We start from the raw sequence: 11,519 nt of genomic DNA, 5'->3' as shown, positions 1-11,519 counted from the left end.
TTTTTTTTCAAACTTCCAGAAAAGCAGTCAGCATCCTATAAAGAATTCCCATCTCTGCCGTACCCACAGTTCTCCCTGGTTAGGATGTTGTCAGATTCGCCTTACTATTCCGTCTTTCTCTAGAGTTAGGCAAGTGGACTTCTGGCTTGCACCCTCTGAGAGAGAATTGCAGGCAAGCCACCCCGTCACACTGTAGCTCAGCAGCGGGGCCATGTCTGAGAGCTCAGGGGCCGCTCCTATCCAAGCTGGGCTGTGTCAAAGACAGGCGTCCGTACGGACGGCCTCGGTGGTCCAGCGCAGTGTCAGAGAGGCCCTCTGTAGGCCCTGGACCAGACGTAGGACACATGCTGGGTCTTCAAATGCCTTCAACCCGGAACAGCCCCACCAGTGTTCCTTCTCTCTCCCTATCTGGCTGCGTCTGAGGTGCAGGTTGCTTGTATGATCGATTGTGCCTTACTCAGTGTGGGTCTGCCTGATGTCTTCTCAGGATCCTCATAGCGACCCCATAGGACAGGGCAGAACTGCCCCTGGCGGTTCCTGAGACTGTAACCCTCCCAGGAGGAGAAAGCCTCTTCTCTCTCCCACTGAGCAGCTAGTGGTTTCAAACTGCTGACCTGCCGGTTAGCAGCCTAACATGTAATATGCATTTTGTCAGAATGACCCTGGATGTTATAAGAGCTGCAAGAGCCCCCCACTAAAATGATTTTTACAAAAGCCCTGGCTGGATGAAACACCCTGTTCTTCCCCCGTGTGCACAGCAGGTGGGCTCAATGCCTTCTGACCCTGCCGAGGTGTGCGACTCCAGTGAGAGGGTCCGCCTCGATTCCTGCACTTCAGTTAATGGATGCGTGGCGTGACCCCGGGTGGTTTGGTGGAAAGGCTAGCACAGCACCAGTGTTGCGTGGTGGTGTCCACAGGGCTCCTGGGGATCAGAACCGACCCAATGGCCCCTAGCAACAACACAGACTTTGCCCTTGGAATGGAAAACGTGTGTATTTTGTATGGGGAAATATGGTGAGACTAGGTGCTTACATATTTTCACCAACACGTTTTAGCATCTGCCAGGGAGCCTAGCCTGAGCCAGGATTGACTGTGACAGGCGGGGCTAGCCCACCCTTCTTTCTCCTGCACTCACCAGCTGCCCTTCTGTTGTGAGAGAGCTTCCCCTCCTGCCCTGTCTGTTTATTGACGCACGTCTCTGGGCTCATTACGGACTCGGGTTCCTGTTCATTCCGTGGGTCTTCATGTTCCCGCCGTGGCCAACTTGGATGGCTGATTGTCCCAGGTGCGGCCAGTGGGCACTCCCTCACGCCGCCCGCGCTGACCGCTGTGACGCCCACCATCCTTGCTGTGCTTCCTCACCCTCGGACACGAGATAGCTCACACTCATTGTGTGCTTTCCCTGACCCGGCCCTAGAAGGAGCCAGTCAGCCCGGCTCCTTTCATGGACCAAGATCTAGACACTAAACCAAGCACCCAGCCCAGTGCTGACAAAATGATTCCTGCTGTAGGACAGAGGAGAATTGCCCCATGGCATCTCCAACGCTGCCGCCTTCACAGAAGCAGGCTCCCTCAACTTCTTCTCACTGAACGGCCAGTGGATTTGAACCACCAACTCTCTGGTTACCAGCCAACCCTTTAAGCAGTGTTCCACCAGGGCTTGTAGCTAGACACTAACCCACTGCCATCAAGTCAACTCTGATAGGAGAGAACTGCTCCTTGGGGTCTCCGAGACTTTAAGTCTTTACAAGAGCAGGCTGCCTCAACTTTCTCCCTCGGAGTGGCGGGTGGGCTCGAACCACCAGCCTTGTTGTCAGCAGCGCAGCACTTGACCCGCCACACCATCAGGGCTCCTCCTCTGGGTATCACCCCACTCCCGAGTCATCGTGACCCTGCACTGGGTGTCCAAGGCTGAAAATGTTCACAGAGCAGACAGCCTCTCTTTCAGGGGGTGCATTCCCCCAACTCCAAGGAGTCCTGGAGGGGTAAGTGGTTATACATTGGGCTGCTCACCACAGGTCAGCAGTTTGAAACCACCAGCCCACTCCTAGGGAGAAAAACAAGGCTTTTTACTACCGTAAAGAGTTACAGTCTTGGGAGAGGGGGGAAAATGAGGAGCTGCTGATATCAAGGGTTCAAGTAGAAAGAAATGCTTTGAAAATGATGATGGCAACAAATGTACAGATGTGCTTGACACAATGGATGGATGGATGGATGGTGATAAGAGCTGTAAGAGCGCCCAATAAAATGATTTTTTTTTTTTTAAAAAAGTTACAGTCTTTAACCCACAGGACAGTTCTACCCTGTCTTCAATGAGTCGGAATCCACTCGGTGGCAGTGAGAGAGTGCTCCCTCTGGTGGACCAAGCTAGGAAATGGTTGGCACTCAGTTGCTAACTAAAGGTTGGAGGTTTGAATCCGCTTTGTGGAAAAGACCTGGCACTCTACTTCCAAGAAAGTGACAGCCACAGAAACCCGATGGAGCCATTCCACTCTGTGACCACGGGGCTTCCACGAGTCAGAACCAACGCCGAGACAGCCAACAACATAAACAGTAACCACACCCATTGCCTGCAAGTCAATTTCGACTCGTGGCATTAGGCACACACTGCAAGTCTGTCTAGCCCTGGGGTCGCAGCGGTAGCTTCAGTCCCACCCCAGCACGTACAGGACAAGGGCAGCCCTCCCCCTGGCCCATCTGCAGCCCCTTTCCCAGCAGTGAGAAGCCAGCAGGCCTCCCGTTATCCTCCATGGATTTGCCTGTTTGGGCAGTTCTGGTCACCCATTGGACTGCCATCCACTAGCCAGTCCGCAGGAGAAAGACAGGGCTTTCGATACCTATAAATACAGTTACAGTCTTGGAAACTCAGGGCAGTTCTACCCTGCTCTAGAGGGGCATATGTGCCCTGTGAGTCGGCCTCAACTTGACGGCGGTGAGTTTGGTTAGATCCCCTCCCCTCTGCCCTGGCAAGAGCCCCAGCGGTCAGGTTCAAACATGGTTAGGAACAAGGGGGAGGGGGCTGGCTGTCGTGAGCGAAATATGTAAGTAATCCCAACCCATCCTCTTGCCCCACTCAGGTTTCTTTGTGTGTGTGTGTGTGTGTGTGTGTGTGTGTGTGTGTCTGGGGGAGAGGAGGACACATGCCATTTGCCCATTTCCACTGCTCCTCTCATCGCCAGCTGCAGTGCCCACCGCCGCGGGGCCCCGCCCCAGAGGCTCAGAGCGGGCTTCTCCATGAGGACTAAGTTCTCGAGAGGAGTAGTCCCCTCAACCTCAGGGCTGAGGGGTTCCCTCCACACGCAGCCCTGCCCAGTGACAGACAGGCCCACAGAAAACTCGAGGGCAAGTCCGTGGAGACCGGGCGGGAACAGTGGGCAAGGATGAGGAAGAGAGCCTGTCCCTAGAATGCTGCCCCCACCGATGGAGTGGGCTCTGTGAAAACGGCCTCTCGGTCATCACCGTCCGTCCCAAGGTGATGCAGCACCCCAACGAGGGCGCACTGGTGCTCGGCCTGCACAGCAACGTGAAGGACGTCTCCGTGCCCGTGGCTGAGATCAAGGTCCACTCCCTCTCCAGCCAGCCCATTGACCACGAGGGCGTCAAATCCAAGCTCTCGGGTAAGATGGGCAGCCACGGAGGGCCGGCCTGGCCCCCTGGCTAATTCCTCTGGGAAAGAGGCGCGGGGCCCATGCGAGCCCCTGCACGCTGCCAGTCCCGTGTGACGCAGGCGTTGGTCCCCAGATCGCTCCCCCGACATCGACAACTACTCCGAGGAGGAGGAGGAGAGCTTCTCTTCCGAGCAGGAAGGCAGCGATGACCCCCTGCATGGGCAGGTAAAGGCATGGCCCTCAGAGAACACCCCAGGGGCCAGGGGCAGGCGCTCCCGGGCTGCCCAGCCTCAGCTCCCCCACCCCCACCCCAGGACCTGTTCTACGAGGACGAGGACCTCCGCAAAGTGAAGAAAACGCGCAGGAAGCTGACCTCCACCTCCGCCATCACCAGGGTGAGCCCGTGGGCCCGAGACCGGACAGGGTGGGGCGGGGCCACCTAGGCTTCTGTCAGCTACAGTGGCCCTTCACTGGAGGTTCTGACATGCCCTCTGGGGGCACCACGGCCCCTCACTACTCACGTAAAAGTGCCTGGTACCCACAGGAGCGGAGCGTTATGCAACCTGAGGGTCCCTTGGATTAGAGTAAAGGGGAGAGCCCAGCTTTCCAATAGGGGCAGCAACCCCTCTGCCCCCTTCCTCTCGCACCCAGGTGCCTCCCCCCACAGGCCATTGTCTGCAGGGCCTTCGCCATTTCTAACCTACTATGTGCGCAAGCGCACCTGTCAGCTGGGACCTGGGCCTGTGCGTGGCCGCTGCTGCCGCCTCAGCTACCCTTTCTGTGCTCATGGAACACAGGGTCTTGTCTCCTGCGTGGGGTCTCCTCTGTTTCCGGTGGACTGAGACCCCTAACACTGAATTCACGGGTTAACTGACTGAGCTGGGCCTCCCGCGGGTACGAGGTACGAGGCAGCTCTGTGAGATGAGGCCTGGGGACCAGCCTCCTCAGAGGGGTCAGGGTCAGTGCTCAGTGTGGTCGGCCCTGAGCAGCCAGCCCTTCTCGTCTCTCACCTCCGCCCGAGGGATCGCCGGGCTGACAGGCAAGCTCTCAGAGCCCCTGACCTCGATTCCCCTGGACGGTTCCATTGAGAGACCAGAGGTCACCAGGGCCCCATGCAGGAGGGGGGGGGGAGGGGGCACGCACACAGTGACCTGAGGCCCATGTTGCCTTGGGCGCGGCGGCCTGTGTGCGTCTCACCACGAAGCCCGCCATGCTTCCTACCCTGGGCACCCTGGAGCCCTGTGCTGCTTGGCCGCTCCTGTCCTCTCCCTGATGCCCGCCCCAAGCCCTAGCTGCAAGCCCTTCCCCACCTCTTCTTCCTGTCACCCCGCTCCTGGCACCTGCCCTGGAAAGGAGGGGCACACAGGCACCCACACAATCTACCTCTTGGGCTCTGACCCACCTCCATAGCCAGGGTCACAAGTCATCCTCTCTGCCTTGACACCCTGCCCCCACTGGAGGGGCGTAGCTCAGGCTGACCTGGGAGTTGGTTGTGTCCGTGCCCACTGGTGAGTGTGTCTTCAGGCAGGAGCACGTCCCTGCTCTCAGAGGACCCCGAGTCCTGTTACCCAAACTCCTCTGAGGGGCGGTGCCCTAAGCAGGAGCACTGGATGAGGGTCCTCGACCGCTGCTGAGAAGGCTCCGTGAGGATAAGTAAAAACCATGCGTCTCCAAGTGGTGGGGACGTTTTTATTCCACTCAGAAGGCCCAGAGGTTGGAACCACGGGCACTTCCTTCCCAAAGAGCTAGAGTCATTTCCGCAGGAGCCAGGCTGACGGGTGGGACCACGCCAGCCCCCAGACGGCCGGCCACACAGGCCTCCGCTGAGCCTGCTCCAGGTGCACTGTGTGCCCACGGAGACTTCTGGGTAGCAGGCATGGGATAAGGACATGCTGGAGAGGGTGTGTCAGCCTCATTGGGGTACAGCCGGAAATGAGAGGATGGGAGCCCACCAGTGCTGCATGTGGACCAGGAGGGCGCGCCGGGGTGTCGGCAGCCGGGGCTTGGTAACTGGGCGGCTGCTGCTGTCCATGGGCAGGAGGGCACTGGAAAAGCTGGTGGGGGGAGCGCTGCATCTGAGGTGCCAGGGATCACCGTGATCTGGGGCCCTGAGAGCGAGTAAGGCTGATCTGGGAGTGGGGGACGTGGGGGTGTGGCCTCGAGGGTTGGCCAGACATCCTCCCTCGCCCTGTGCCCACAGCACTGGCACTAAGTGTCCCTGCCCATCTCCCCTATGTCTTCTCATCACGCAGTCTTCCCGCTCTCCTTTCCAAACGCCGGCTCTCCGCCGGCACTAGTGTAGCCGCACACGTGGGGGCTAGTCTGAGACCAGGTGTGCAATTTGCCCCCGCAGCAACCGAACATCAAGCAGAAATTTGTGGCCCTCCTGAAGCGGTTCAAAGTCTCCGATGAGGTATGCCCCCAAGTCGCCCCCTACCCCCCAGCGAGCCGAGCCCGCAGGAGTCAGGATTCCAGGATGACCACCCCCACCCACCCCCACCTCCTGCTTGCCTCGTGCATCTAAGAGCTGCTGAGTGAGCAGCCCCAGAAGGGCTGTGAGCAGCTGGAGGGGCCAGCGTTTGCCCGCGGGATCTGCGCAGGGCTGGCACAGGTGTGCCCCACCTTCATGAACACTGAAGCCTGGTCTGCGCTGTCGGTGACAGGCCCCATGGCTGTCTTTATAAAGCTCCCCGCCTAGCCCAAGGGACACATCAATCAGTGAAGAAGGCCCGTTCTTGGCGGTCAGCGCTGGGGAGCCAAGAACTGACCACTGCTCCCAGAGCAGCCCCGGCCTTCCTGCAGCCTAGGAGGCCTGCTGCCCGCTCTTCCGGGCTTCTCTCAGTGGACAGAGAAGGGGTGAAGGTGGAAGCTGCTGGGGCAAGGGCCCAGGAGACGGGAGGCGCCCACACAGAGCGGCGGTGACGCTGGCTAAGGGACCCCTGACACCCGGGCCCTGCCCCACAGGTGGGCTTCGGGCTGGAGCACGTGTCGCGGGAGCAGATCCGCGAGGTGGAGGAGGACCTGGACGAGCTGTACGACAGCCTGGAGATGTACAACCCCAGCGACAGCGGCCCCGAGATGGAGGAGACCGAGAGCATCCTGAGCACGCCCAAGCCCAAGCTCAAGTGAGCCCACCCACGCCCGGCCAGCGCACCCTGCCTGCCACCCGCTGCCGGGTGCACACTGGGGGCCCTGACCCGGCTGCTCCCCCACAGGCCCTTCTTCGAGGGGATGTCGCAGTCCAGCTCGCAGACGGAGATTGGCAGCCTAGGCAAGGGTGCCACCAGCCCGGTAAGCAGGCCAGGCCGCGGCGGGCGGGACACCGGGAGGAGGGGTGGGGGAGCGGCAGAGCCCTGGGGGGCTGGGGCGTGGAAGGATGGGACGCTGCTGTGTCTCTACCCAGGACTCATTCTGCAGCCTGGGATTCCCCCCTCAGCTCCAGCTGGGAGCTTAGTTCTCTAAGGGCACTGCTGTGCCTGGTCAGGTGCCCTCCCCAAACAGGCAGCACCCCAGCACTCGGGCCAAGGTAGCAGAGTGGGAAACACGCTGTGGGGAGGAGGAGGTGCCCATGAGAACCTGTGTGAAGGGCCAGGAGACCGCGTGTCTTTCTGGAGGGCAGGAAGTGTCCCCATTAGGGGAGCAATGATGCCCTGAGAGAATTTAGAGTTTGATGCACACTTTCCATTTTGCACCCCTTCCACGCCATATTCTGCTGTAGCAGCACACACGTGCACACAGACACACACACACACTCAACCTGCTGCAGTTGCCCTTGGAGAGACCGCCCCCCAGGGGGGAGCTAGGCTGAAGCTGCCCCCACCGCAGGCCTGAGTGTGGGCCACGGCTGCTGGTGGAAGCCCTCAGTGGCTCCTCTGCCCCTGCTGTCTGCTCGCACAAGCCCAGGAGAAGCTGGCAGCCATCCTGAACAGGGCTCATTCTGAGGCAGAGTTGGAGGAGGGAGAGGCCCCCCCTGGGAAGGCCTGGAGCCAGCCATCTGCAAACAGCACGGCCGTAGCTGCATGACTGTCTGCAGCCACCAGGTGGGGCTGTCTCACCTGGGATCAGTCTGGTTAAGACTGAGCCTCCAGGAGCCCACCAGAGCTGTCTCTGGGGAAGGGTAGGTGTACGTGCGAACGTGCGAATGAACCCTCAGCCTTCAACCTGTAAGAGCCTCTGCTGTGCGCCCTCGAACACGGACCTGGGCGGGTGGGATCTGGTCTCAGGTCCCTGGTTCATGTTAAGAATCTTAAGCGCTAAGCCTCAGACGCCTTAGTCCTAAGAGTTTGGCGACAGACCCAGTTAGCTCAAAAGCCACCCAATTATGAGTCTCTCCACGTGGGTGTCTCGGGGCCCAAGGCCTGCTCAGGCCATTTGGGCAGGATGGGGCTGGGCTGGGGCCCACGCTCTGGAGGACTGACTTCTGAGTTTGAGCCTGGCCTCGCCCACTTGACTGAGGTCCCAGCCGCCAAGCCTTCATCTTTGTCATCCTCTTGGTCCGCATGTCCTCCCCTGCCCCCACTTTCCAAGGGAAGGATCAGGTAGAGGGCTGTGGGGAGACCTTACTGTCCACAGGAGACGCTGCTGCTCAAAACTAGAAGTCTGCTCCTTCCAAGGCGGGCTCCCCTGGCCGATCCCAGGCGCACATTGGCTGTCGGGTGAACGGCCCGTGGGAAAGGCAGAGCCGGGCGGTGCAGTGGCATACACAGTAGGAAAGATGCACGTGCACCCGCCGCCTCGCAGAGGGCCCTGTGCCCTGCGTGGCCAGCATCCGAGTCATTGTCTCGGCCGCCTCTTCATTTTGGTTCTCCACATTTTCACCCAGTCCGTTGGCCACAAGGACTGGAGGCACATAAACAACTGGATGACCCTGGTTGAGTCCTCCCCAGCCCTGAGCGTGTCCCAGCCCTGAGCGTGTCTCTGGGAGGGCGGCCAAGCGCTGCCTGTCCCCCTTGCCACAGAGCTGTCACTACCAGCAGGGAGCCCTGGTGGTGCAGGGCTGAAGCGCTCGGCTGTAAACCCACCAGCCATCCCAAGGGAGAAAGATGCGCCCATCTGCACTTAAAGGTGCGGAAACCCTCTGGGGCACTTCTCTGCCCCAGGGAGGTGCTTGGTTTGGGGTTGGTGGGGCACCAGAAGAACAAGCCGGTCTGTCTCCCGTGTTAGCCAAGGGCTCCGCCCTGGAGAAGGGCATCGGTGATGTAGAGAGTGAACACAAAGGAGGCCCTCAGCGAGATGACTTGACACAAGATGACTTGACACGGGGGCTGCAGCTCTGGGCTCAAGCGTCACAAGGCCTGTGCTGCTGGCGCCGGCCGGGCAGTGTCTCATTCTGTCGTGCATAGGGCTGCCGTGCTGGGAACTGACCCCTCAGGCCCCGCAGCCATCTCTGCGGAAACAGACTGCCACGTCCTTCTCCCGGGAAGAGGCTGGTGGCCCCAAACCCGCCTGGCGGCGGTGGCAGGTGCTCTCACCAGTGTGGCATCAGGGCGAGTGGCCCCCGGTTGGCGCCCCCCGGGCAAGGCTGTTTCTCAACTTCCTGGGTCCGCGCTCTGAACATCCCCTCCCCGTGATGACACCTGACTGAGTCAGGGCTTTGGGAGCCTGCATCTCCCGTGTCACTGCCTGGACGGTGACCAAAATAGCTGCCCCCTCGGGCTCTGTGTTAAAAATATACATATGTGTGCCTACCCCTCGTGGGGTGAAAGACACCTCTGTGTGAGCTTGAAGACTCAGAGCAAGTGTTTTCAGCCTTCCAGGGGCCTCGCCCAACTGGCAAGGGTGGGAGTAGTCAGAATCAGCGATGACTAATCATCGTTATCGTTACAGATGGAATTGGCCAAATCGACTTGGATGAAGAACCCAGATGACAGCCTGCCAGAAACAGACACTCTGGTGCGTATGCTCGCTCTCCGGCGTCCTCTGTCGAAGGCAGGGCCTGTTCCCTGGAACAAAGGCCACCTGGGAAACATCGCCTGCGTCTGCAGGGTCATGAATGTGCTGTGTCCTCTTTCCCCCCACTCCCCGAGCACCCGTACCCCCGAGAGCAAAGCAGAGTCTTTCCACGCTGCCCTGCACGAGCTGGGCTCCCGCTCTGGTGTGAACACCTCTCCCATCTGCCGGCCCGATGGACATCTGTGGGCGGATGCCAGTGTCTCGCCCAGCAAAGCAGTCCCTCCTTGGGTGGTGGTCCTGCTGTGACTGGGAAGCCCACTGCAGAGAATCTCTGCCAACACCTTCCTCTCGGAGACACGGGAGCTGCCCAGGAGCACAGGTCCCAGCCCTGGGGAATGGCCTGGACCAGGTGCACAGTGCCTGAGCCAATTAACACACAACTCCACAAGTGTGGCCGTGGCCCTGCCAGGTGCCCTGAAGATGCCAGGATGGATGCCTCTAGGTCCCCCCCACATCAGTGCACCCACCTTCCAGGGGGAAAGGACTGGCAAGGAGACCCCTCGGCGGGACCACTGAATGTCAGTGAGAGGGCTGGCAGCTGGACACAGCAGACGAGCGGTGCCAGAGAGCTGACCACACAGCAGCCGGGCCAGGCCTGCGCAGCTCATGGTGAGGCTTTGGCTCCCCCAGGGATCTAAGGAGGAGAGGTTATAAGCCCCATGTCCTGGAAGCAGCTTGTGACGCAGTGCTCAAGTACCCCGCTGCGAAGCAAAGGCTGTCTGTTCAGACCCCCCAGCTCCTCTACAAGAGAAAGCGAAGGCGGTCTGCTCCCGTCAAGATGAGGGCCTTGGACATTGCTGCCCCAGGAGCTGTAACTGACTCTGCCCACACGTGGCCTATTCCCTTCGTGAACAGCCAGGAACCCTGGTGACCTAACGGTGACGTGCTGGGCTGCCATCCACATGGTTGGCAGTTCGAAACCAGCAGTAGCAGCAGCAGCCCTGAGGGAGAAAGCCGGGGCCTTCTGCTCCATACACAGTTAACAGCCTCACACCCACGGCGGAGGGTCAGGCCCCTGTGCGTCAGCACTGACTCAGTGGCAGTGAGTTTGGGTTTTGTCTGTCTAGTGAGCACCCTCGCAGAAAGGAACCAGCACATGACCCAAACAGTGGCTGGGCTCCAGAACCATTTAAAACGCACTTTGCAAATCACCAGCGACCCGGGTCTCCCAGACTCCTGCCCCCACCCAACCCTGCCCCCGCACGCTGCACGCTGCACGTGACAGTCAGTCGCTGCTTCACGATGCAATTACAGTCACGTCACTTCCTGTCTGGAGCTCTCCACTGACTGCTCAAATCCAGAGACAACGTTGAGCAAGAGAAGCCAGACTCAAAGAACATGCTGCGTTCTGATTGCGCTCATGCAAAACGCACCTCAAGGCCGGATGACGGAATCTGTGCTGACCTCTGGGCATGGGGACTGGCTGGGCAGGACACACCAGACATGTACTGTATGTGGAGCTGAGTCACCGTCACCCCAGGATGTACCAAACACCCAAGCCAAACCCACCGGGACACCCTGCAGGGCAGAGTAGAACTGCTCGGTGGGATTTCTGAAGTTATAAATCTTTGCAGGGGCACACAACCTCCTTTTTCTCCTATGGAGCCACTGGTGGGCTTGAACCACCTACCTGGCAGGTAGCAACCTCGCGCCTAGCCCAGGGATCCGTGTCAATAAGAATGTCAGCTGTCCCTTCCCGATGTGTCACCTTGTTAGGATCGCTCCTCCGCAGAAATGGTAACGCTGAGAAGAGTGAGCCCAGGCTGGAAGGAAATGGGTTCTGGCACTGGGCAGGGGAAGGGGCATTCTCCCTTGGGGCCTGGGACTGGAGCAGTCAGAGATGGTCGGCCCAGAGGAAGAGCAGTGAAGTTAGATGGGCGAGGTCAGGTGGGCACGTGGCACCGTGGGTTGTGCATTTGGCCGTGAGCAGCAGAGTCAGCAGTTCAAACCCACCATCCC

General features: G+C 59.8%; 1 protein-coding gene across 1 annotated transcript in view; it reads left to right on the top strand.

Moving 5' to 3' along the window:
• Positions 1–3,475: 3,475 nt before the first annotated feature.
• The window catches only part of PACS1 (phosphofurin acidic cluster sorting protein 1), a 20,653-nt gene continuing 12,609 nt past the window's right edge, over positions 3,476–11,519 (top strand). Inside the window, exons 1-7 of the mRNA XM_004713695.2 lie at positions 3,476–3,617; positions 3,742–3,833; positions 3,923–4,003; positions 5,962–6,021; positions 6,573–6,733; positions 6,824–6,899; positions 9,435–9,500. Coding sequence (XP_004713752.2) covers positions 3,476–3,617; positions 3,742–3,833; positions 3,923–4,003; positions 5,962–6,021; positions 6,573–6,733; positions 6,824–6,899; positions 9,435–9,500 — 678 coding nt within the window. The remainder of the gene's footprint in view (positions 3,618–3,741; positions 3,834–3,922; positions 4,004–5,961; positions 6,022–6,572; positions 6,734–6,823; positions 6,900–9,434; positions 9,501–11,519) is intronic.

Source organism: Echinops telfairi, unplaced genomic scaffold (genome assembly GCF_000313985.2).
Source record: "Echinops telfairi isolate 266 unplaced genomic scaffold, ASM31398v2 ScPeMD7_7417;HRSCAF=8455, whole genome shotgun sequence".
Taxonomy (NCBI): Eukaryota; Metazoa; Chordata; class Mammalia; order Afrosoricida; family Tenrecidae; genus Echinops; species Echinops telfairi.
This window is presented reverse-complemented; position numbering and strand designations above follow the sequence as displayed.